Here is a 17468-nt window from a genome sequence, read left to right as displayed (position 1 = left end):
ACTACCTTTCCAGCCGAGGCAATAACACAACAGGCTTTCCATGTCATTACTCCCAGGTTGTTTAACAGATGGATAAAAAAAAGAAAAGGGACAATTCTTTGATGTTAAACTCGTCTTTGTTTGGGACCATCAGACTAACTCCCTCATTTGATCAGCTGTGTGAGAGGACTGGTGTGATGCCTTTTGTGAGGTGAATTTTGTGTGTGTGCAGACTCTACAGCTAGGTTGCTACCCAGGGGAGTGGGCTAGTGTGTTGTGAGCCTGCAGGATGGAGGGGTGCGGTGGAGTGGGGGGGGTGGCGGCTTGGCAGAAGTGAGGGGTGGGGTGGGGGGGGGGGTTCCTCTGGCGGTAGAGGGGAACACTGCTTGCGGCGAGGCGGGGATGAAAGAGGCTGTCTGTGTCAGTCACTTATTCCTCCCTTTGGTAAATAAAGGTTTCTGACAACAAAGCCGAGCAGCGCTTGACTGGCCTTTACAGCAGATAAATAAAAAAGACAACACAGAGAAAGAGAGTAAGACAGAGAGAGAGGGAGAGGGGAAAAGAGAGAAACACAACAACAAACGTGTTCAGATCTCAGGACTGGAAGCATGTTGATTTTTATGGAGTAGAGAAGACGCAGCCGAACTAAACCAGGTCATCTTTCAGTTTAAATCAACACTTTGCAAGTCCGGTAATAGGGGAAGAAGGAAGAAAGGGCTAAATGTCATCCTGTGGAAGAGGGAGAAGAAAAGATGTTGAGAGTCCATGGGATAACAGACAGATGGATGAAAAACAGCCAGGAACCTGCTCTTAAATTCCACTATAGTTCACTCTAGTCTGTCCTAGAACCACTATAACACTGTGTGAACACTACACTCTCAGAAAATAAGGGCTCCAAAAGGGTTCTTCCTGAAAGACTGAGGTTCTACCCAGAACCATTTGCTTATGAAGAACCCTTTTTTGAGGAAAGGGTTTATCAAGGACTGTCAAAAGACATTTTCTCAATTTAAATACTAGCAATTTTGAAATTGATTGTTAAAAAGATGGATGACCACAATAGACAATCTATGGGATTTAATAATTTATGGTGGTTCTATGGTTCTTCGTAGAACCCTTGGTAAACAAGAGGGTTATGGGTGAAAGCATTGTATTTGTTTTATCTCCATGGGTGGGTTCTACATGAAACCTTTGGAATATAAAAAGGTTCTCAGTAAAATACCCTGGGCGGGTTGTAGATTAAACTCTTTTAATATCAAAGGGTTTTTAGGAGAACCCCCAGGGTTAGAAGGGAGAGAGTCTCAATAGAACACACACAGATGGCCCTGAGAGGGACCGTTACACCATAACAGTGTTCTCTGTAGAACCTCTTATAGGGGTTTCACAAATGGTTCAAGATATTACTCTTAATGTTGGGTTTTAGGTAGAAACCTCTGAAAGGGTCCCAAGTGCAAACTTTATAAAAGGTTCTGAACCAAAGAGGGTTCTCATGAGGACAAGCCCAAGAACCTATCTGGTTCTAGTCAGCATTTTTATTTCAAAGAATGAAAATCTTGCATTCGTCAAATGTCAACTTTAAATCTTGAGTCCCTGATAACTTTGGGAAATTTTAAGAACAGTGGTTTACTAGATAGCACCAAGTTTCCAAGAACATTGAAGGAACCAGCACTCATTTGGTGGAAAATGTCCCTGAAACGGTTCCAAATGGAAGTGCTATAAAAGATTCTACAATGAAACAAAGCAAAAAGGTTCCTCTGTGAGGACAAGCCAAAGAATTCTACATGGTTACAGAAAGCACTTTCATTTCTAAGAGTATAAGTGAGATATTGCAGCCTAAAGAAGAAAATGGGTTTATGGTTTGTTCACATTCTTCCTCATCTTATTTCCTATCCATCAGCATCACCAATCATACCTTATGGTTCTCTCATAATGGCAAGATATCAGCAGGTTCTTGAAGAAACCAGATTTCACTTGTCATGTCCTCAAAACACACTCAGGGTTGTTTCCCTTATGAGGCCAGCGACACCCAAAACCACCTGCCACATCACACACACTCTAAACTGTGTGAATAAATATATGTTGGACACAAATGCAAAGGAAAATTTCCACCCTGACACCTGACATTGCTGATCCAGGTGCAAAGAGGCCGCACACTGCTCACCCACAATAAAGTCTCTGATTTTACTCACCCCACCTCTGTCTTCTTGCACTCAAACCGCCCTACCTTCCCATCCTCCCTCTAAGACCCTTCCACTCCTCAGCCCTCCCTGTTCCCTAGCTGTTTGGATGACCTTGCTCGCGCTCTGTGTTGGTGCGAGGCAGGAAAAGCTATCGAGCAGATGTACGACACCTCATCTCATACGGGGGGAAAATTGCTGTGCGAAATAAATACCAGGCCATCGCTCAACCCCTGTGCGCACACACACGTGCACACACCCACACGCCTGGAGTCCTTCTGTGATCTCCAGTGCAGAAAACAGTGCTCATGTCACGGAACTAAAACATCTAGATTACCGAGTTCCTGCAGCAGAAAGATGTGGCTTAGTCGGTGGCTGTCTTATAACCAGAAGACCAAGGCAATGAAATGTGCTGGCTCTGGAGGCTGCTCTTTAGTCAACCCTGACCTCTGACTTCTCTGTGTGAGGGCAGCAGAATGTCCCAAAAGGGATCATTCATGTGTGTCATTATTATTATTATTATTATTATTATTATTATATTATTATTATTACCATTATTATTATTATACCCTATGTTTCATGTTGGCCTTAATGCAGGAGATCAGAGCAGAGACCTAATCCAAAGCACTAGCAGGTAGGCTTCATTCATTCAGTACACATCCTGACACATTCTGAACTTCTGTGTTCTACTGAAACTCAAACAATGCATTGGCATCCTGTGTGTTTAAAAAAGCTCAGATATAACAAACATGTTAAAATTTTTCCAACAGGCCACCATAAAACCAACCAGCATCTGCTTATATATATATGTAAAAATTGTCTCTATGAAAAAACTACCAGTGTGACATATCCGTCTGATCGCCCAACCCTACAGTACACACCCACTAAGCCAAAGGATGAGAGGGAGGAAAACCAGTAGAGCCAGAATATTTTCACATCTAGAGCTTTGAATTAAGGATTTATTTTGACTGAACCAGAGTTTTTGATTGTTGTTAGTAGAAAGACTAACCAAGACAGTTTTGATGAGTATCATTATGTTTTTGTGCTAAGTTTGAAAAAAGTGTATTTTTACAATGAGTTAACATGACAATTAAACATGTCAAGAAACTCAGTAATAGGTGCATGGGTGTATTTTTTGTTTAATAAAGAAAATGGGTGTAAAAATATTTCTTGACATTTCATGACTTTACTTTGGTTATTCATTGGATGTGATGACTGTCTGTAGCGTATTTAACATAGCAGACGTGTCACTTGCATACATCTCCCAGTTGATACTTCGGCAGTGGGAGGGGCACAGACACCTGCATGAATATATCTAGATAAGAATAAGATAAACTTAATTTATTCCACACCGGGGAAATTCACTCATTACTTCAGCAACAACAGCAGGTAGACAAGGAGTGAGTACTAAAATAGAGTGCACATTGAATAAAACATATAGAAGAAGAATAAAAATATAAAAATATTAATTACAAAATGTACACACAAACTATACTCATTATATACATAGACATCCTGTACAAATTGCACAGGATAACTGCACTACTGTTGTAAAACACACATGGTGTGTCACATTAAACTAAGAGAAAAAAAAATTGCCATGGGAAAGAAATTTTAACATATCACTCAGTCCAGTTTCAGAGAGTTCAGTTTTAATCAACCATGACTAACTACAGTAGAGATCTGTACACCACAAAAAACTTTCTAGATGTCAGAAATCCTTTTTGGACTTACAGTAGGCATACAAAGCCAAAGTTTGTAAGTTTGTTGCTCTCCCTGACTGTCTGTCTTTGCCTAAGCCATGGTGCACTGACAGTCCTTTCGCAGCACCAGTTCTGAACTTATCACGGCCTGTGTGGCTCCAGGGTGGCTGAAATAATCCTGACTCTGATTGGCCACCCTCGCATGGTGGGTGGTGTGTTTAGCTTGCTATCTATCTCCTCTAGGGGGAAAGACGGATAATTAGAGGTCTCACTCTCCTTAAAGTCATGACAGCAGCCCATTGATGAAGCCGCTCCAGTGTTAGCAGGGCTAAACCCTGACGCTAGCACTCTTGCCCTGCTAACTCAACACACTTCTGAAATATTAATGAGAAAATGTACGCATCGGTGTGCATGTGCCCTGCAGTATGTGCTCACCTATGTGAGCGCACGCATACATGTGTGAATGAAATCCTCAGCGTCTCTTTGACAGGTCAAGTGGTGGATTTGTTGCATTCCTCTGTGTCTTCTAACGGTGCCTCTACAGCTAACTGTTAAGTGAATGAAGGACTGACAGGATGACTGACTGAGCCACACACATTTAACCCCTGCTGTGGCCATCCATAAAAGCCCAGCACTACAGCGCTCCGCCGAGCTCACCTAAAGATGTGCCTGTGATCCGGCTGTGATGAGAGGCTGCATCGTCTTTGTTGGATTGGGTACAACTCAGATCACTGTATGCCACTGCTGCCATGCTCCACTCTGCTCTCCCCCAGTGGACCAGACCGTGACACACCTCCCCGTGAACACGCACTCACGCAAATCTGCACATACATGCATACGCTCAATCAACCTCACACATGCTCACTCCCAGGCAGGCACACACACACCAGTCTGATATGCCTGCTCACATCAAAGAGAATAAACATTAATGGCAAATAGGTAATCTGCTCCTCTTGTCTGTTTTACATTTCAGGGCAAGATTGAGTGCCTCTGGGGGACCTGGCCCTTCTCTGATTGAGGGCAGGAAAAAAAGAGGAGAGAGGGAGTAAGCAACGATAGATGGTAAACACAAGATAGAGCATTATTCTTATTTCATGTATCTCTTTATTTTATATTTATACATGAGAGATTGAAAAGAAGGTAATAATATTCCCTCCCTTCAGCCCACGACGGCGCCACTATGGTCCTAATCTTCTCCCCAGCAATATTCTGATGCAGACGTTATTATTCTCATTTCTTCTGAATAATATCCCTCTCTCAAGCCTATCTGTTCTCTCCACGCTTTTGTCTTTTCCTCTTTATTTTCCTCCTTCAGGATCTTCACCACTTTCTCCCTCTCCACCACTTACTCGCTCCACACTTTTCCATTCCCTTCTAACTTCTCGTCCCCTCCCTCTCTTTCTTCTCTCTTTCATATTCTGGAGGTGGTGCCGGGTTGGTGTGGCTGGGCTGGTGGGGCTGGCGGGCAGCACCTCATATCCTATCTGCGTATCAATCATGAGGTCCTGTCCACTCAATCCTCCTCTGATCCATCAGCCAGCCTCTCAGCCAGCTCAGGCAGCCACACAAACACACACACACACACACACACACACACACACACACACACACACACACACACACACACACACACACACACACACACACACAGACACACACACACCACTGACTAATGGCAGTCAGGGCACCTGTGCACAGTACACACCACCCTGCTTTCATCCCACAACCACAGTGGCTGCAGAATGTGCAGTATCCTACAACAGAGCTGAACAGTAAAGGATTTTAATACTATAAGTTAGAGCTGGCAATATATCGATATTGTGATACGAAACTAGATACCATTATAGATTTTGAATATTGTTATATCGTGATATGGCATAAGTGTCATCTTTTCTTGGTCGTAAAAGATGTATTACACTGAAGTGATGTAATTTTCTGAATTTACCAGACTGTTCTGTTTGATTATTTTTCCTTTACCCACTTAGTCTGTACGTCCACATCGTTGATGATTATTTATCAAAAATATCATTGTGTTAATATTTCGTGAAAGCACCAATAGTCATCACTACAATATCTTAGCAACATCAATAAATAGGGCTGGTCAATATGGACAAAATCAAATATCACAATATTTTTGACCAAGTACTTGATGGTGATCTGTAAGTTAGTGATACTCCACACGTGCAAATACATCATCCACCCACCCGAAAGTATTATTTTTTAATACTTTTTTATTTTTCAAGCCTTCCAGATAATGTGTTTGAGTGATTTCTTTAATGGTTTACTTGAATGATTAGAGAGGGAAAAAAGCCTGTCCTTGTCTCCAGAGTAAAAAATAACTTGTTTAAACTGCGTATTCTTCCATGTACTAGTCTAAAACCCAAAGAGATTCTGTTTACTCTCAAACAAGGCGTGTAAAAGAAGTGATTCCTCACATTTGAAGCTGGACCTATAAAAATGTTTCCATTTATGCACGAAAAATGACTGATAGAATTAGTAAGAAATGAATGAAAATGAATTATAAGAAATTTTAATTTCAAAAAGTTTTTCTGTTAACAAATCAATTAATTAACTTATCATTTCAGCTCTGGTTTCATTTATTAGATGACACATCAAAATTTCTACTGGACTGTTGGAATGCTAAAACAGAAGCGCACATGTGGCCATCAACGACAAACTTTTACAGACACAAATTGCAGCTGCCGTCACATAACTGCATAAATTTATCATCAATACCATCATTTTGTACATCCCCACCTCCAACACCGCCTCCACCTCGTAAAACCCTGCCACGCACTCCCACCGACACCAGCCCAACCCACCTGCTCCCCGCTCACCGCTAAGCCGATTACACAACGCAACCCTCCTAATCACAGTACAGCGTTTGTAAACACCGATGTCATCGACTGTAGTTCTAAATCTCCCAAATCCCCTCCACCCTTCATCTCGCACCACACCAGTAATGCCATTTTCGACTGATGTTTTAATCACCAGAGCCGCTGTGAGTGACTGCCACTGTACCACAGAGAGTATGGGGAGAATGTGTGAAAACAGTTTGGCCAAAATTCTCCCCAGAAATGGTTTCAGTTCACAGAGCAACATGGAAATTTGAAGCCACAAAACATTCTGAGGCCAGTAGGTTGGAGAGCCAAAGCGTGGTGTTTTTATGGCACCATCAACAACTCTTATGTCAAAAACGTTTCTGTTGCATCATCTGTTCACCCTGACAACTCTGTAATGAAGATATTAAAACACTTTTTCCTTTGTGATTAAAATGATCTCTGCTCTCCCCCGCAGCCATACACAAGTAAACAAAGGGCCTCGCTCGCGCATATATTATGACAACCTTTTCTTCAATTGTGCGCCTGTGCATGTTTTTATGTGTGTGTCCATGTGTGTGTGTGTGTGTGTGTGTGAGGGATTTAAAAACAGCACAGTTTACTGGTTCATTAGCACCAGATTAGCTATGCTAATGACATGGACCACCACACACAGAGACTTTGCCATTATGTTTTTGAAAGGGATACACGACTGACTATGGCTGTGTGTGTGTGTGTGTGTGTGTGTGTGTGTGTGTGTGTGTGTGTGTGTGTGTGTGTGTGTGTGTGTGTGTGTGAGAGAGAGAGAGAAGTGTGGTGCAGGTGTGCACACATAAGTCTTGCATGAATAAGTTAGTCCCCTTGCAAAAAAACAAGCTACACCAATAATAATCATAATTCAACAAAGTATGTATGGGTAATGATGTTTTAATTGCATTAATGAGTGAAAGGAGAGCTGCTGCCAGAGGAGATTTGGGAAGGATTGGACTGCTGTTGGATATGACCTGCTGTCTCTGTTTCATTAATACTCGCACAATAAGACGGATAGTCAGGACAAACTGAGACACAAGAACACGCAACACACTGATTCAGAGCTACGATGAAGTTTCCATGTGGCTCCATCTGATGACATGAGACATAAATACGAAATGATGTGTTTGTTTACACTGAAGTAAACTTCCAAAAATCTTATTGCTGTTTTAATAAGAAAAGCCTGTGATGGCATTCCACATGCTGATCTGTAATACAAACACTCAAAAAGCGTTTCAAGTCAGATTTTAAATGATGCAGCAATTGCTCATCATTCCTACTCTTCATGCATTATATACTTTGTCTTTAGTATGAATAAAGCATTTTGTTGAAAATATTTAAAGCGACAGAGAGTGTTATTATCCTTGTTGTTAGACTTAGCAATGATATGAAGTATTTAATATTCACAGACAAAATCACCAAAGTGTTATAAAAAAAAATAATAATTTAACTGTTTAGAGCCTCTGGGAATTTAGCTTGAAATAGTCAAAATCCATAAATGATATCGGAGTTTATGTCATTAAGCATCCACAGAAATCTGAGGGTAAACCTAGTTCAAAAAACAGCTCACTTTGCTGGTTAGACCATTTATCAAGATTGTGTAGGTGTCGCAGATCACGTTTTGATTGACAACTCTTGCAGGAGTATTGGCACAGAAGCTAAACAAGGAACTAGATTGAGTTAGTGTCAAAACATAATTTAGCATTCAAAAAAAGAACAACATAAAAAAATCAGCTCAGTTTAAGTCTATTTGGACCTTTTTTTTCTTAAAAAAACTCCTCAAAACAATTAATTGATTATAAAAAATAGTTGGTGAGGATAGTGGCAATAACAGCTGACAACTAATCAATTAATAGACTAATCATAACAGCACTACATCAGACCCTAAATTACATAGTTAAAAGGCTGCTGTGGATTTGACTTTCAAGTGGCTTTAAATTTAAAAAGCTGAAACTCAACCCAAGACTCAATAAAAAGTAAAACTGTGCAGAATAAACAGTGAGCCATGTGTTTGCTTGTGTATGTGTGTGATGGCGTTACCTCCTGTCTCGGCTGCGTGACCTGTGTGAGCGGTGGCTCCTCCCTTTGTCTCTCTCCGCACTGCGACTCCTCCTCTTGCGAGATGAACTGTGGGACGAACTGCTGCTGGAACGTCTTCTTCTCCTGGACCCACACACCAAAAGCATAATAATGTAATACTATTATTGGCAGGATTGCTAAAACAGAACATCAATCAGACAACAGGGTCCTGCTTTCTACAATTAATCATTTTGTTTTTGGCAAATCAGCATCAGTGTAGATTTGTTCTGAATGCCCAGTGAGGTTCAAGAAGAATTTTCATTCCAGAAATCACTGAGAATATATGTTTATTAGTAGTAATTATAATTGTACCTTAGTCATTCAGCTTCACTGTAGTGTTTCTATTAGTTTACTGTCCAAAAAACAAATCTACAAAATCAAACACTTCCCATGTCAGCTCCCTCCTCGTTCCACCCTGCCATTTTCTATTATTCTCTGTGTTCATTCAGCACCATCTTAAATTCTTGCAAAAGTAAATGCTGTATTCCTAATTTGTTTTTCTGTTCAATTCAAGACTAAATGTGTCCTAGTGTCCCAGAAAACCTCACCTATTACCAGCAGAGCTGCCTACTTTGCATTAGTGAACATGCTCATCTACGGCCGAGAGCAGCAGAGCCATGCAGGCTGCCCTACAGTTCCTCCACAGGGGCCCTTTGGTGCTCTGCTGCTCTTTAATGTGGCTACAGCAATGTGTGTAGCGTCTATTTTCCAAACACCACTCACACCGCGTTCCTATTGATATCATGTAGCAGGAGGCATTTATGGGGGTGAATGTAAATGCAGAACACCCCCCTCCTCATTCTACTGCACAAACAGTTTGAGCAATATTCATTATTTAAAATCTCTTCTTTTGTTTCAGCAAAGCCAAAAATACCCAAATCTTTTTAGCATACACACAGAAAAAAAACACATACACGGTCCTATGGGAGCTCTGCAAGATAGAGGAGAAGAGAAGAAAAGGGAAAAGCAATACAAATAACACAGAGGCTGAACTATCAAACCAGATTTGTACCACTTAGAGTAGCGCAGAAAAGATCCATTAGTATTCCAAAGGCTGGATCCCACGAGCGGGGCCTTATGAAATAAGTTCCACAGCCCTCGTACAACCACTTCACACATTACGTAGAAGAAACACACAGAAGTGAGTGAGCTGATGTTTTTTGGAAGGTGGCATTCACTCACACATTTTCACAGAGGCCTGTGCAAAATGTAATGTAATAAAAACATAATGGCTCAAACACATGTGAGTGGGAAGTGCTGGTTAACACAGAAGTCTTTCACATGAACACCTAACAAGTTGGATTTCACACCTCTTGTTCACTCACACTTTTTTTTTCCAAAAACATGTATGTTAGATCAATTCTCCAGTCAGTGCCTCTGACCAAGGTGCTGGCTTATTGGAGTTTTGTCATTCTGCAATATACAGTAGCTGCCTACTGCTCCTAATACCAGGAGGAGGTAAACACAGAGAATGGATTTGGCTGTATCATTGCACTCTGTATGATTATATGATCATGATAACATTGACTTTGAACTTTTTCCCCTGTCTTTCTCCTTGCTCTTTATGTCTCACACACAGTCATGGACAGAGGTGGGTGAAATAGCAATTTGAACAGATTTATTTCATCCACAGATGGTCTTCCTCAGCTAAAGGTAAAGAGGTGAACATGCACCTGCATTTATTTGTGATGTAATGACAGATAACCTGCCACATATACGTTAGGACAACACTACCAGTCTGTATCTCTAACAGGTGATCACAAAATATTACATTAATATCATAAGTTACTCTATTAAATTAAGTAAAATCAATAAACAAATATATTTTACAAAAACACAGGAATCACAGCTTCAGTCAACATTAGCTTGTGTAGAGAGAAAGTCATGACATCACTCGATTTCTGGGCGTGTAGTCTTTCTAATTATATATCCTCACAGTCTGATACAATTTTACAACAAACAGCAACTTTATTGACTTGTAAACTTATCTTTTAAATTGACAAATATCATATGCATAATTTAGGGCTGCACAATAAATCTAAATATTATCGAAATCGCAATATGGCCAAGTAGGCCTTGGCGATAAAACAACAGTGATATCTACTGCCAATTGACACGTCATCAATAGCAATAAGAAAATATTTTGATAAAATGTTCAATAGTTTCACTTAAATGCAAACCACCATGACAGTGAATGATATGTGAAACAACAGCATGAAAAATTATTGAAGATAAATAAGTACAGGTCAGTTCGCCAGGACTGGCAGTTTTTTGGATTTTTTAAGCTGGGCAACTATCGGGGGGTGAGGGGCTCGTACATTTGGAGGGAGCTTGAGGTAGAACCGCTGCTCCTTTGTATCAAAATGGGCAAGCTGAAGTGGAGGAGCTATAAAGCGTTGCTGATGAGTTGCTCAGCCTGCTACCACCACAAAGTGACCCCCCAGACATGGATGTATGGACAACTTTCAGAACACCACTGCAGGAATACCTTCATGAGCAAGACCGTAATAAACTCATTTTATCGCTTTAGCTGCTTTCAGCAGCTTTCTGCTTTGAAATAAGCAACATGTCACCAGCCACAAGCTACATGATCCATAATTATTTATATCTACCAATATAAAACTTTTCTATCATGATAGACTTTTCAGCTCTATTGCCCAGATATCCAAAGAGAAATAGCCAAATCACAGAAGCTGCAATTTTTTGATGAAGAAAAAAATTTGTGACAAAGCAGCATTATAATGAACCACTGTAGAACTGCAGAGATGCCCTGGCCTACAAATCTTGTTCTTCACATATAAGAAAATGTGTTTGTTTGAAACAAAAGTCATATCATTTATGATTTTTTTAAAATTGAAAATTAAAATTTTGATGTTGAAAAAGCTGATCGTACTAATCGCGAATCATATCAGAATTGCAATATCTGTTGAAAATAATCACTATATGATTTTTAAATTTATCGTACAGCCCTAGTGTAATTCATGACACAATTCAAATGGGATCAAAAGGTTATTTGTCTCTCACCATGAGGTAAGATCCCATGATGGTCCACCGGAAGAGGAGGGACTTCGCCTCTGAGTGTGTATATTATTACACATATTAGCATTAACACAGACACACACTTAATGCTCTCTGTCAGCTCATTCTCAGCACGGTTCTCTGATGTACTGACCTCAGCAAGGAGCGCTGTGCACTGTTAATTGTTCTGTAATAATTAGCTGCTAGCTGGCACTATTTGAGAGTCATAACGTTAACAATTCTCCTGCTGCAGCTTCAGCCTTTATGCTGCTTTGAACAGAGTCATGAGAAGGTGTGGCTGTGGTGGGATAACAGAGCAAGAGCAGACCTGGGACCTGCTGACTTGCCTCAACAGTGAAAATGTATCTAAATGTAACAGAGCAAAAGTAAGGATTTAAGGAAGATCTACTCGAGACAGTTTACAAAAAAGTTATTTGAGTACATGTAACTGAGTAAATGTAACTTGTTATAACCCACCTCGGGTCACAGACATAATTACTCACTTTACGCAAACATGTTAAGTATGTAGTCATGTTGTCACCAGCCAAGAGCATAAACACTCTTCTGTTTTACCACATGAGGTCTTTTTACACTGCTTGTATGTACGCAGGCTGAAAATGCCACAGAATGTGTGTCCTCTTTCATATGAGCCTATTTAAGGAACTAGTTTCACACAGACAGACACAAGGTCTTGGTTAATTGATCAGAACATATGGCTAATAGATGAGGGACTGTGGTCCCAGGGTTTACACTGCCCACCCAGTGCTCCCCCTCCCCGTACAGACAGGCAATGACTTCCAATCAGCAGTAATGGACCTTGACCAAGCCTCATAAATAATTACTATCAACTGGCCTTGTCTGAACAGCCACACACAGCCAGTGGCAGCTGTGGATAGATGGAGGAGGCCAGGTCCAGCCACTAGCCACTTGTAATGATGTCTGATGAGCCGCACTTCTCTGAAACCGCTAGGTTACAAAGCGTGATATTTTGTAAACATGAGGAGAAGCTTATGAAACTGGTATAAGGTTGTAACCTTTCATGTCTCAGCTAAGACAGGCCTTCAGATTTCATTTATTTTCTGAGATGAGGCACAAAGTGAGCCATCTAACAAAAAACAGGCACATCTATCCTAAATTTCTAGCTATTTTTCATCTATAAAATGACCTAAACAACACTGTTGTGTACACTGTGTGCCGTGAAACAAAGACTAAAACATCCATCTTGAAAAGTGTGCTCAGTTGTCCTGAACAAACACCTAAACTAACAATAGTAATTCTTATTAGGCTTAACTGAAAACTCAGTTGAAGATGAAGGAGGTTTACATACAAACCAAAATGAAGTTTTCTGGAATTCATCCATTTTTTTCTGAGAGCCCTTGCTCAAATTAAGTTACTGTATGACGAGGAAATGAAAGATGAAATTATATAAAATCCAAAACAATATGTATCGCGGTTATATCTCATTAATGGAACCTGTTCATTTACATACATGGGTTGACCTGAGGGATGCACAAATATGTTTTGAAGCCACGGTAAAACAATACCTGTCATATAAATACCAACAGACGGCAGCCATATTGATATTAAATAATAGGATAAGCACAGGTGTTACAAACAATACTAATTGTTCCATTTTGTGTACCAAAGCCTTTCCGGAGAGCCAATATGCATAATAGCCGCACCCTGACTCTGTTTGACCTGATGCATATCATATTGTTTCATGTCAGTATGGCTGCCATGAAAAGGGTCTATTCCACAACAGGCCTTTTTTCACATATAACATTTTAGCATATTACAATATAAAGCACAGATGTAAATAATAAAATTAATGATGGCTGAATTCTATCTAGCTGCTTCAGTTTCAGGGTCTGGGTACTGTGCTTGTGGCTCCCTGTAACGACTTACTGGGACATATGAATATAACAGAACTACCATTAATGCTTTTGGTAATACCTGTGGTTTACCTACTATGACGAGTCAAAATGTGTGCTGCAAAAAGGCCTAACAGACAAGTGGCTGCAAAGCTATAAGGCCTATGCTGATAATGAGCTTTAAAATTCATCAGCCAATATAATGATAAGAACTCAATAATCAACAATAAAACAATAAAATGTCATCATCATGATTACTATGGTCATTAGCTTTCTGGCACACATGAGCCACTTTGTATCATAGCACATTCTAGAAAGCTACAATAATAATATTATATGATATCATATAATTAAAAAAAGATACTGTGCAGCAGAAAAACTTGTTTTACCATTAGTCAATATAATTCTGTAACATTTGTAACTACTGACTTGTTTCTTAGAGTTACATTGTAACTAAACTCTATGGTAAAAACTCTACTGCTTTAATTTAAGCAGTGCTAGGATAAGTTTGAACTTACATACAGTTGGTGCAAGAGGCTGCTAAAGTTCAACAACAATTTAACTAACTGTGGCTTCAAAGTCAAAGTGTTAGCCTTTAAACACAGGCCACGTTTCAGCCTCTAATGAGTTGTAAAAAGAAATCAAGCTATTGGTAACACAACATACCAACATAAGAAGACAAGAAATGTACAAACAATATTTTCAACCCTTATTTCACACTTCAGAAAGCGCCAATGGAAAAGTTAATTCAACTTCTTCCTTTCAAAACAATTTTTAAGTTTTATTTTTTAGTATTTAAGTCTCTGCACACCTGAATGTGTTACAGGTGCGTCGGTGGAAGGTGCAGCTTGAAAACACTGAGAACTCCCGCACACTGTTCCGCTTTGATTACAAATCAAACAAAACATCTCAGCAGTAAGTTCTTCTCATTGTTCCAACTTTCTTTCCCTCACAAACAGGTTGAAATCAGCATCAACACCAGAGCAGTTCCCATGGAGATGAAACACAGTCTGTTTTTATCGAGGACACCTCAGCAGGACAGTCACATAGTCAATAGTCTACTCAATATGAACACTTACCTCCTCTCTCGATCCCTGTCTCTGGACCGAGAACGACTCCGACGACTGGACCTCCGACTCCGACTGCTGGCCACCCTGCTACCGGAGGATGAGGACGAAGACGAGGAAGAGGAGGATGAACGACGACGCTGTTTTCTCTTCCTCCTGCTCCGACTGTCATCCTCACTATCAGACGAGCGTCGACCCATGCTGGCTGCCAGTCAGCTGGCCAAACACACACAAGAGCAGAGTTACTGAGGAGCTCACTGAATTGTTAGCAACATTTTAACAAAACCTAGAGTATCGACGAGAACATGGTAAACAACTTCACACAGAAAACAATGCATTCTTTACACATTAAATAACTACAGTGTTGTATTAATGTAGCTTCTTTGACCACAGGCGTGTGGTAAGGAATGTAGCTGTTTAGCTAGCTAGCACAACACGTAGTTTAGCTTATCGGCTACATAGAGGGACGTAATAGTTAGCTATGCAATTTAAATCACTTTTACAGCTTTAGCAACACCGTTGTTAGACGTGCCGATGATACAGAAGAGAGATAATTTTAAAAAACTGCTTTATGTGGGGGTCTACCTAGCTGGCTAAGTGTGCTAACTCCACTAACGTTTGGCTGTAACGTTGGTTCTTGCATTAACTGAAGCCCGTGAGCCGTTTAACAGTAACCGTGCGTCACATTGCAGCCAGCAAACGCTGCATGAAAGCACGAAAACATGTAGCAGAAAAACGAGGGGATGCCTTGTGATGAAAAATCCCGCTTCTCACCTTTAAATCCCTGTGAAGCTCCACAATTCAGCCATGCACTGCTCTAAAGTCTCTACTCGTCAAACAAGAGAGCATCGATGGAGTCCAGGCAGCAGCAGCGTCACACAGAGCAATCGATCGAGGAACTGCTCTCATGGATGCTTCATGATTTCAGCCTCAATTGAGCCCTAAATACTGCCCTCTTCTTTTTTTCGCTTTAAACAAGACTTTTTTTTATGATATGAAGTTTAAAATCAATATTAATGTAAGCCAACATTAACAAAGTAGCCCGATTTTATTTAGAGCAGTGGTTTTCAAACTGAGGTCCGGAGACCAACAGGGGTCCTTGAGTGGGTTGTACAGGGTCCCCAGCATAAGGAGAAATACAATATTTTAACTTTTATGACATGTTATGGAAGTTGAAATAACAAGGGAAGAAACATGGTTGCTGTTTTGATTGATTGTAATTTATAATCATACTAGTTTGATCAATTATCAAGATTTTTCTGTCTTGAAACTTAAGTAATAAAATTTAAGAAAAATTGTCAGAGGTGATTCCTTAAGACAAAACCCTCTCAAATTTGAGGTCTAATGTGCATTTACTGTGGAGGTCTTTGGCATGACAAAGTTTAAGAGCCCCGATTTACGGGTTTCAGGGTGCAAATTTCCCCTTGGACAGTAAAGTGTATCTTATTTTATTTTATCTTATCTTATCATGTCTTAATTTCATAAACCTATGGTGAAGAATATGACTTCCATTATTGCATGGCTGATGTAAGTTATTTGAATGAGAAACAAAGGCTTCTCAAAACAGAACATTTTTAGATTATGCTTATTCCAGTGTGGCCACTTCATTAAGACATAAATCTAGAGTCATGGGGTCAGTTAATAGAGTCACAACACATAGTTATCAATTATTAATTGTTAATTATTAAGTTCTAATATATTGTGTATAGCTTCCATTTTTTAAATTTCACTCTGAAATGAAATGATTGATGATGGAAAATTTTCTAAATTAACAGGGCTATATAATGTTTATTCATGTATATCAACAGTCAGGGCTACTCATATTGCGTTTTTGATCTGACAATACCCACACGTACATGTACCCACACAAATTATAACATAAGCAAATGCATGTGTTGAGTTGTAGCTCTGTCAATGATCATTTGCATCTTCTCAGATAACAAGGATTTACACCAACATATACACAGAGAGAGAGCTGCAAGGGCAGACAGGGCATCCAAACAATTTCCAACAAACTAGAATAATTAATTAAGTTTCAAGAAATTCAAAAACACATAGCAGGACTGAAGGTGAAACAACGACATGAGTGAGTGAATGAATCAATAATGGCTGATATAGAAACAAGTTAATAATCTTTTTCACTGCAAATAGACACAAGAGGCTGCAGCTTATCACTGCGATTAGGAATTCATCCTGCTTTGAGATGCTGCAGAAATAATAGTAATTAATGCCTAAGGTTCAAGCTGAAACATCGTTAATATTTAATTAGGGGAATTGTTAGAGCCCTTGTGTGGAAATAGGGCTTTATATAGATTATCAATAAACACGGTTAATTTTGCATCAAATTCATCCCGACGTTTTCAAAATCCCGCTGTATCCTGTTTCTTGTCTGGCCATATATATATGTTGCCTCCTCTTCTTCTTCACTTAATTGCTCTCTCTGCTGCGGCGTTCACTTACCTTCTCACCGCAAGTGAACCATTGTTTATTTATTTTTTTGCAAATATAGGCAATCATTGCAGCGAGGGGGGAAGAAAAAAAAAAGCTGAGTTGAAAACGTTAATTAGTGAGCCCAATGGCAACGCATCGCAAGAGGCATTATAATTAAACGTTTAGCTGCTATTTAACATCCTAATGGCTTAAAAAGTCCGCTGAGAATTAATATTAAGCGATATAGTCTCGCTAATGATGACAATTTTAAATACATAATTACTGATTAGAAACGTAA

At 39.8% G+C, this 17468-nt stretch overlaps 1 protein-coding gene across 2 annotated transcripts in view; it reads right to left on the bottom strand.

Moving 5' to 3' along the window:
• Nucleotides 1-15651, bottom strand: part of rsrc1 (arginine/serine-rich coiled-coil 1) — a 165037-nt gene extending 149386 nt beyond the window's left edge. Inside the window, exons 1-3 of one of the 2 annotated variants that reach the window (XM_084716936.1) lie at nt 15515-15651; nt 14753-14956; nt 8746-8868 (exon numbers count right to left, since the gene is read on the bottom strand). In XM_084716936.1, the coding sequence (XP_084573062.1) occupies nt 8746-8868; nt 14753-14940 (311 nt within the window). In that variant the 5' untranslated portion in view covers nt 14941-14956; nt 15515-15651. Of the gene's footprint in view, nt 1-8745; nt 8869-14752; nt 14957-15325; nt 15476-15514 lie in introns of those variants that run through there. The other variant, XM_084716937.1, reaches the window with a different exon arrangement.
• Between the last annotated feature and the right edge of the window lie 1817 nt (nt 15652-17468).

This window comes from Lutjanus erythropterus, chromosome 4 (genome assembly GCF_056507025.1).
Source record: "Lutjanus erythropterus isolate fLutEry1 chromosome 4, fLutEry1.hap2, whole genome shotgun sequence".
Classification (NCBI taxonomy): Eukaryota; Metazoa; Chordata; class Actinopteri; order Lutjaniformes; family Lutjanidae; genus Lutjanus; species Lutjanus erythropterus.
Note: the sequence above shows the minus strand (reverse complement) of the source record. Positions and strands in the feature narration are given on the sequence as shown.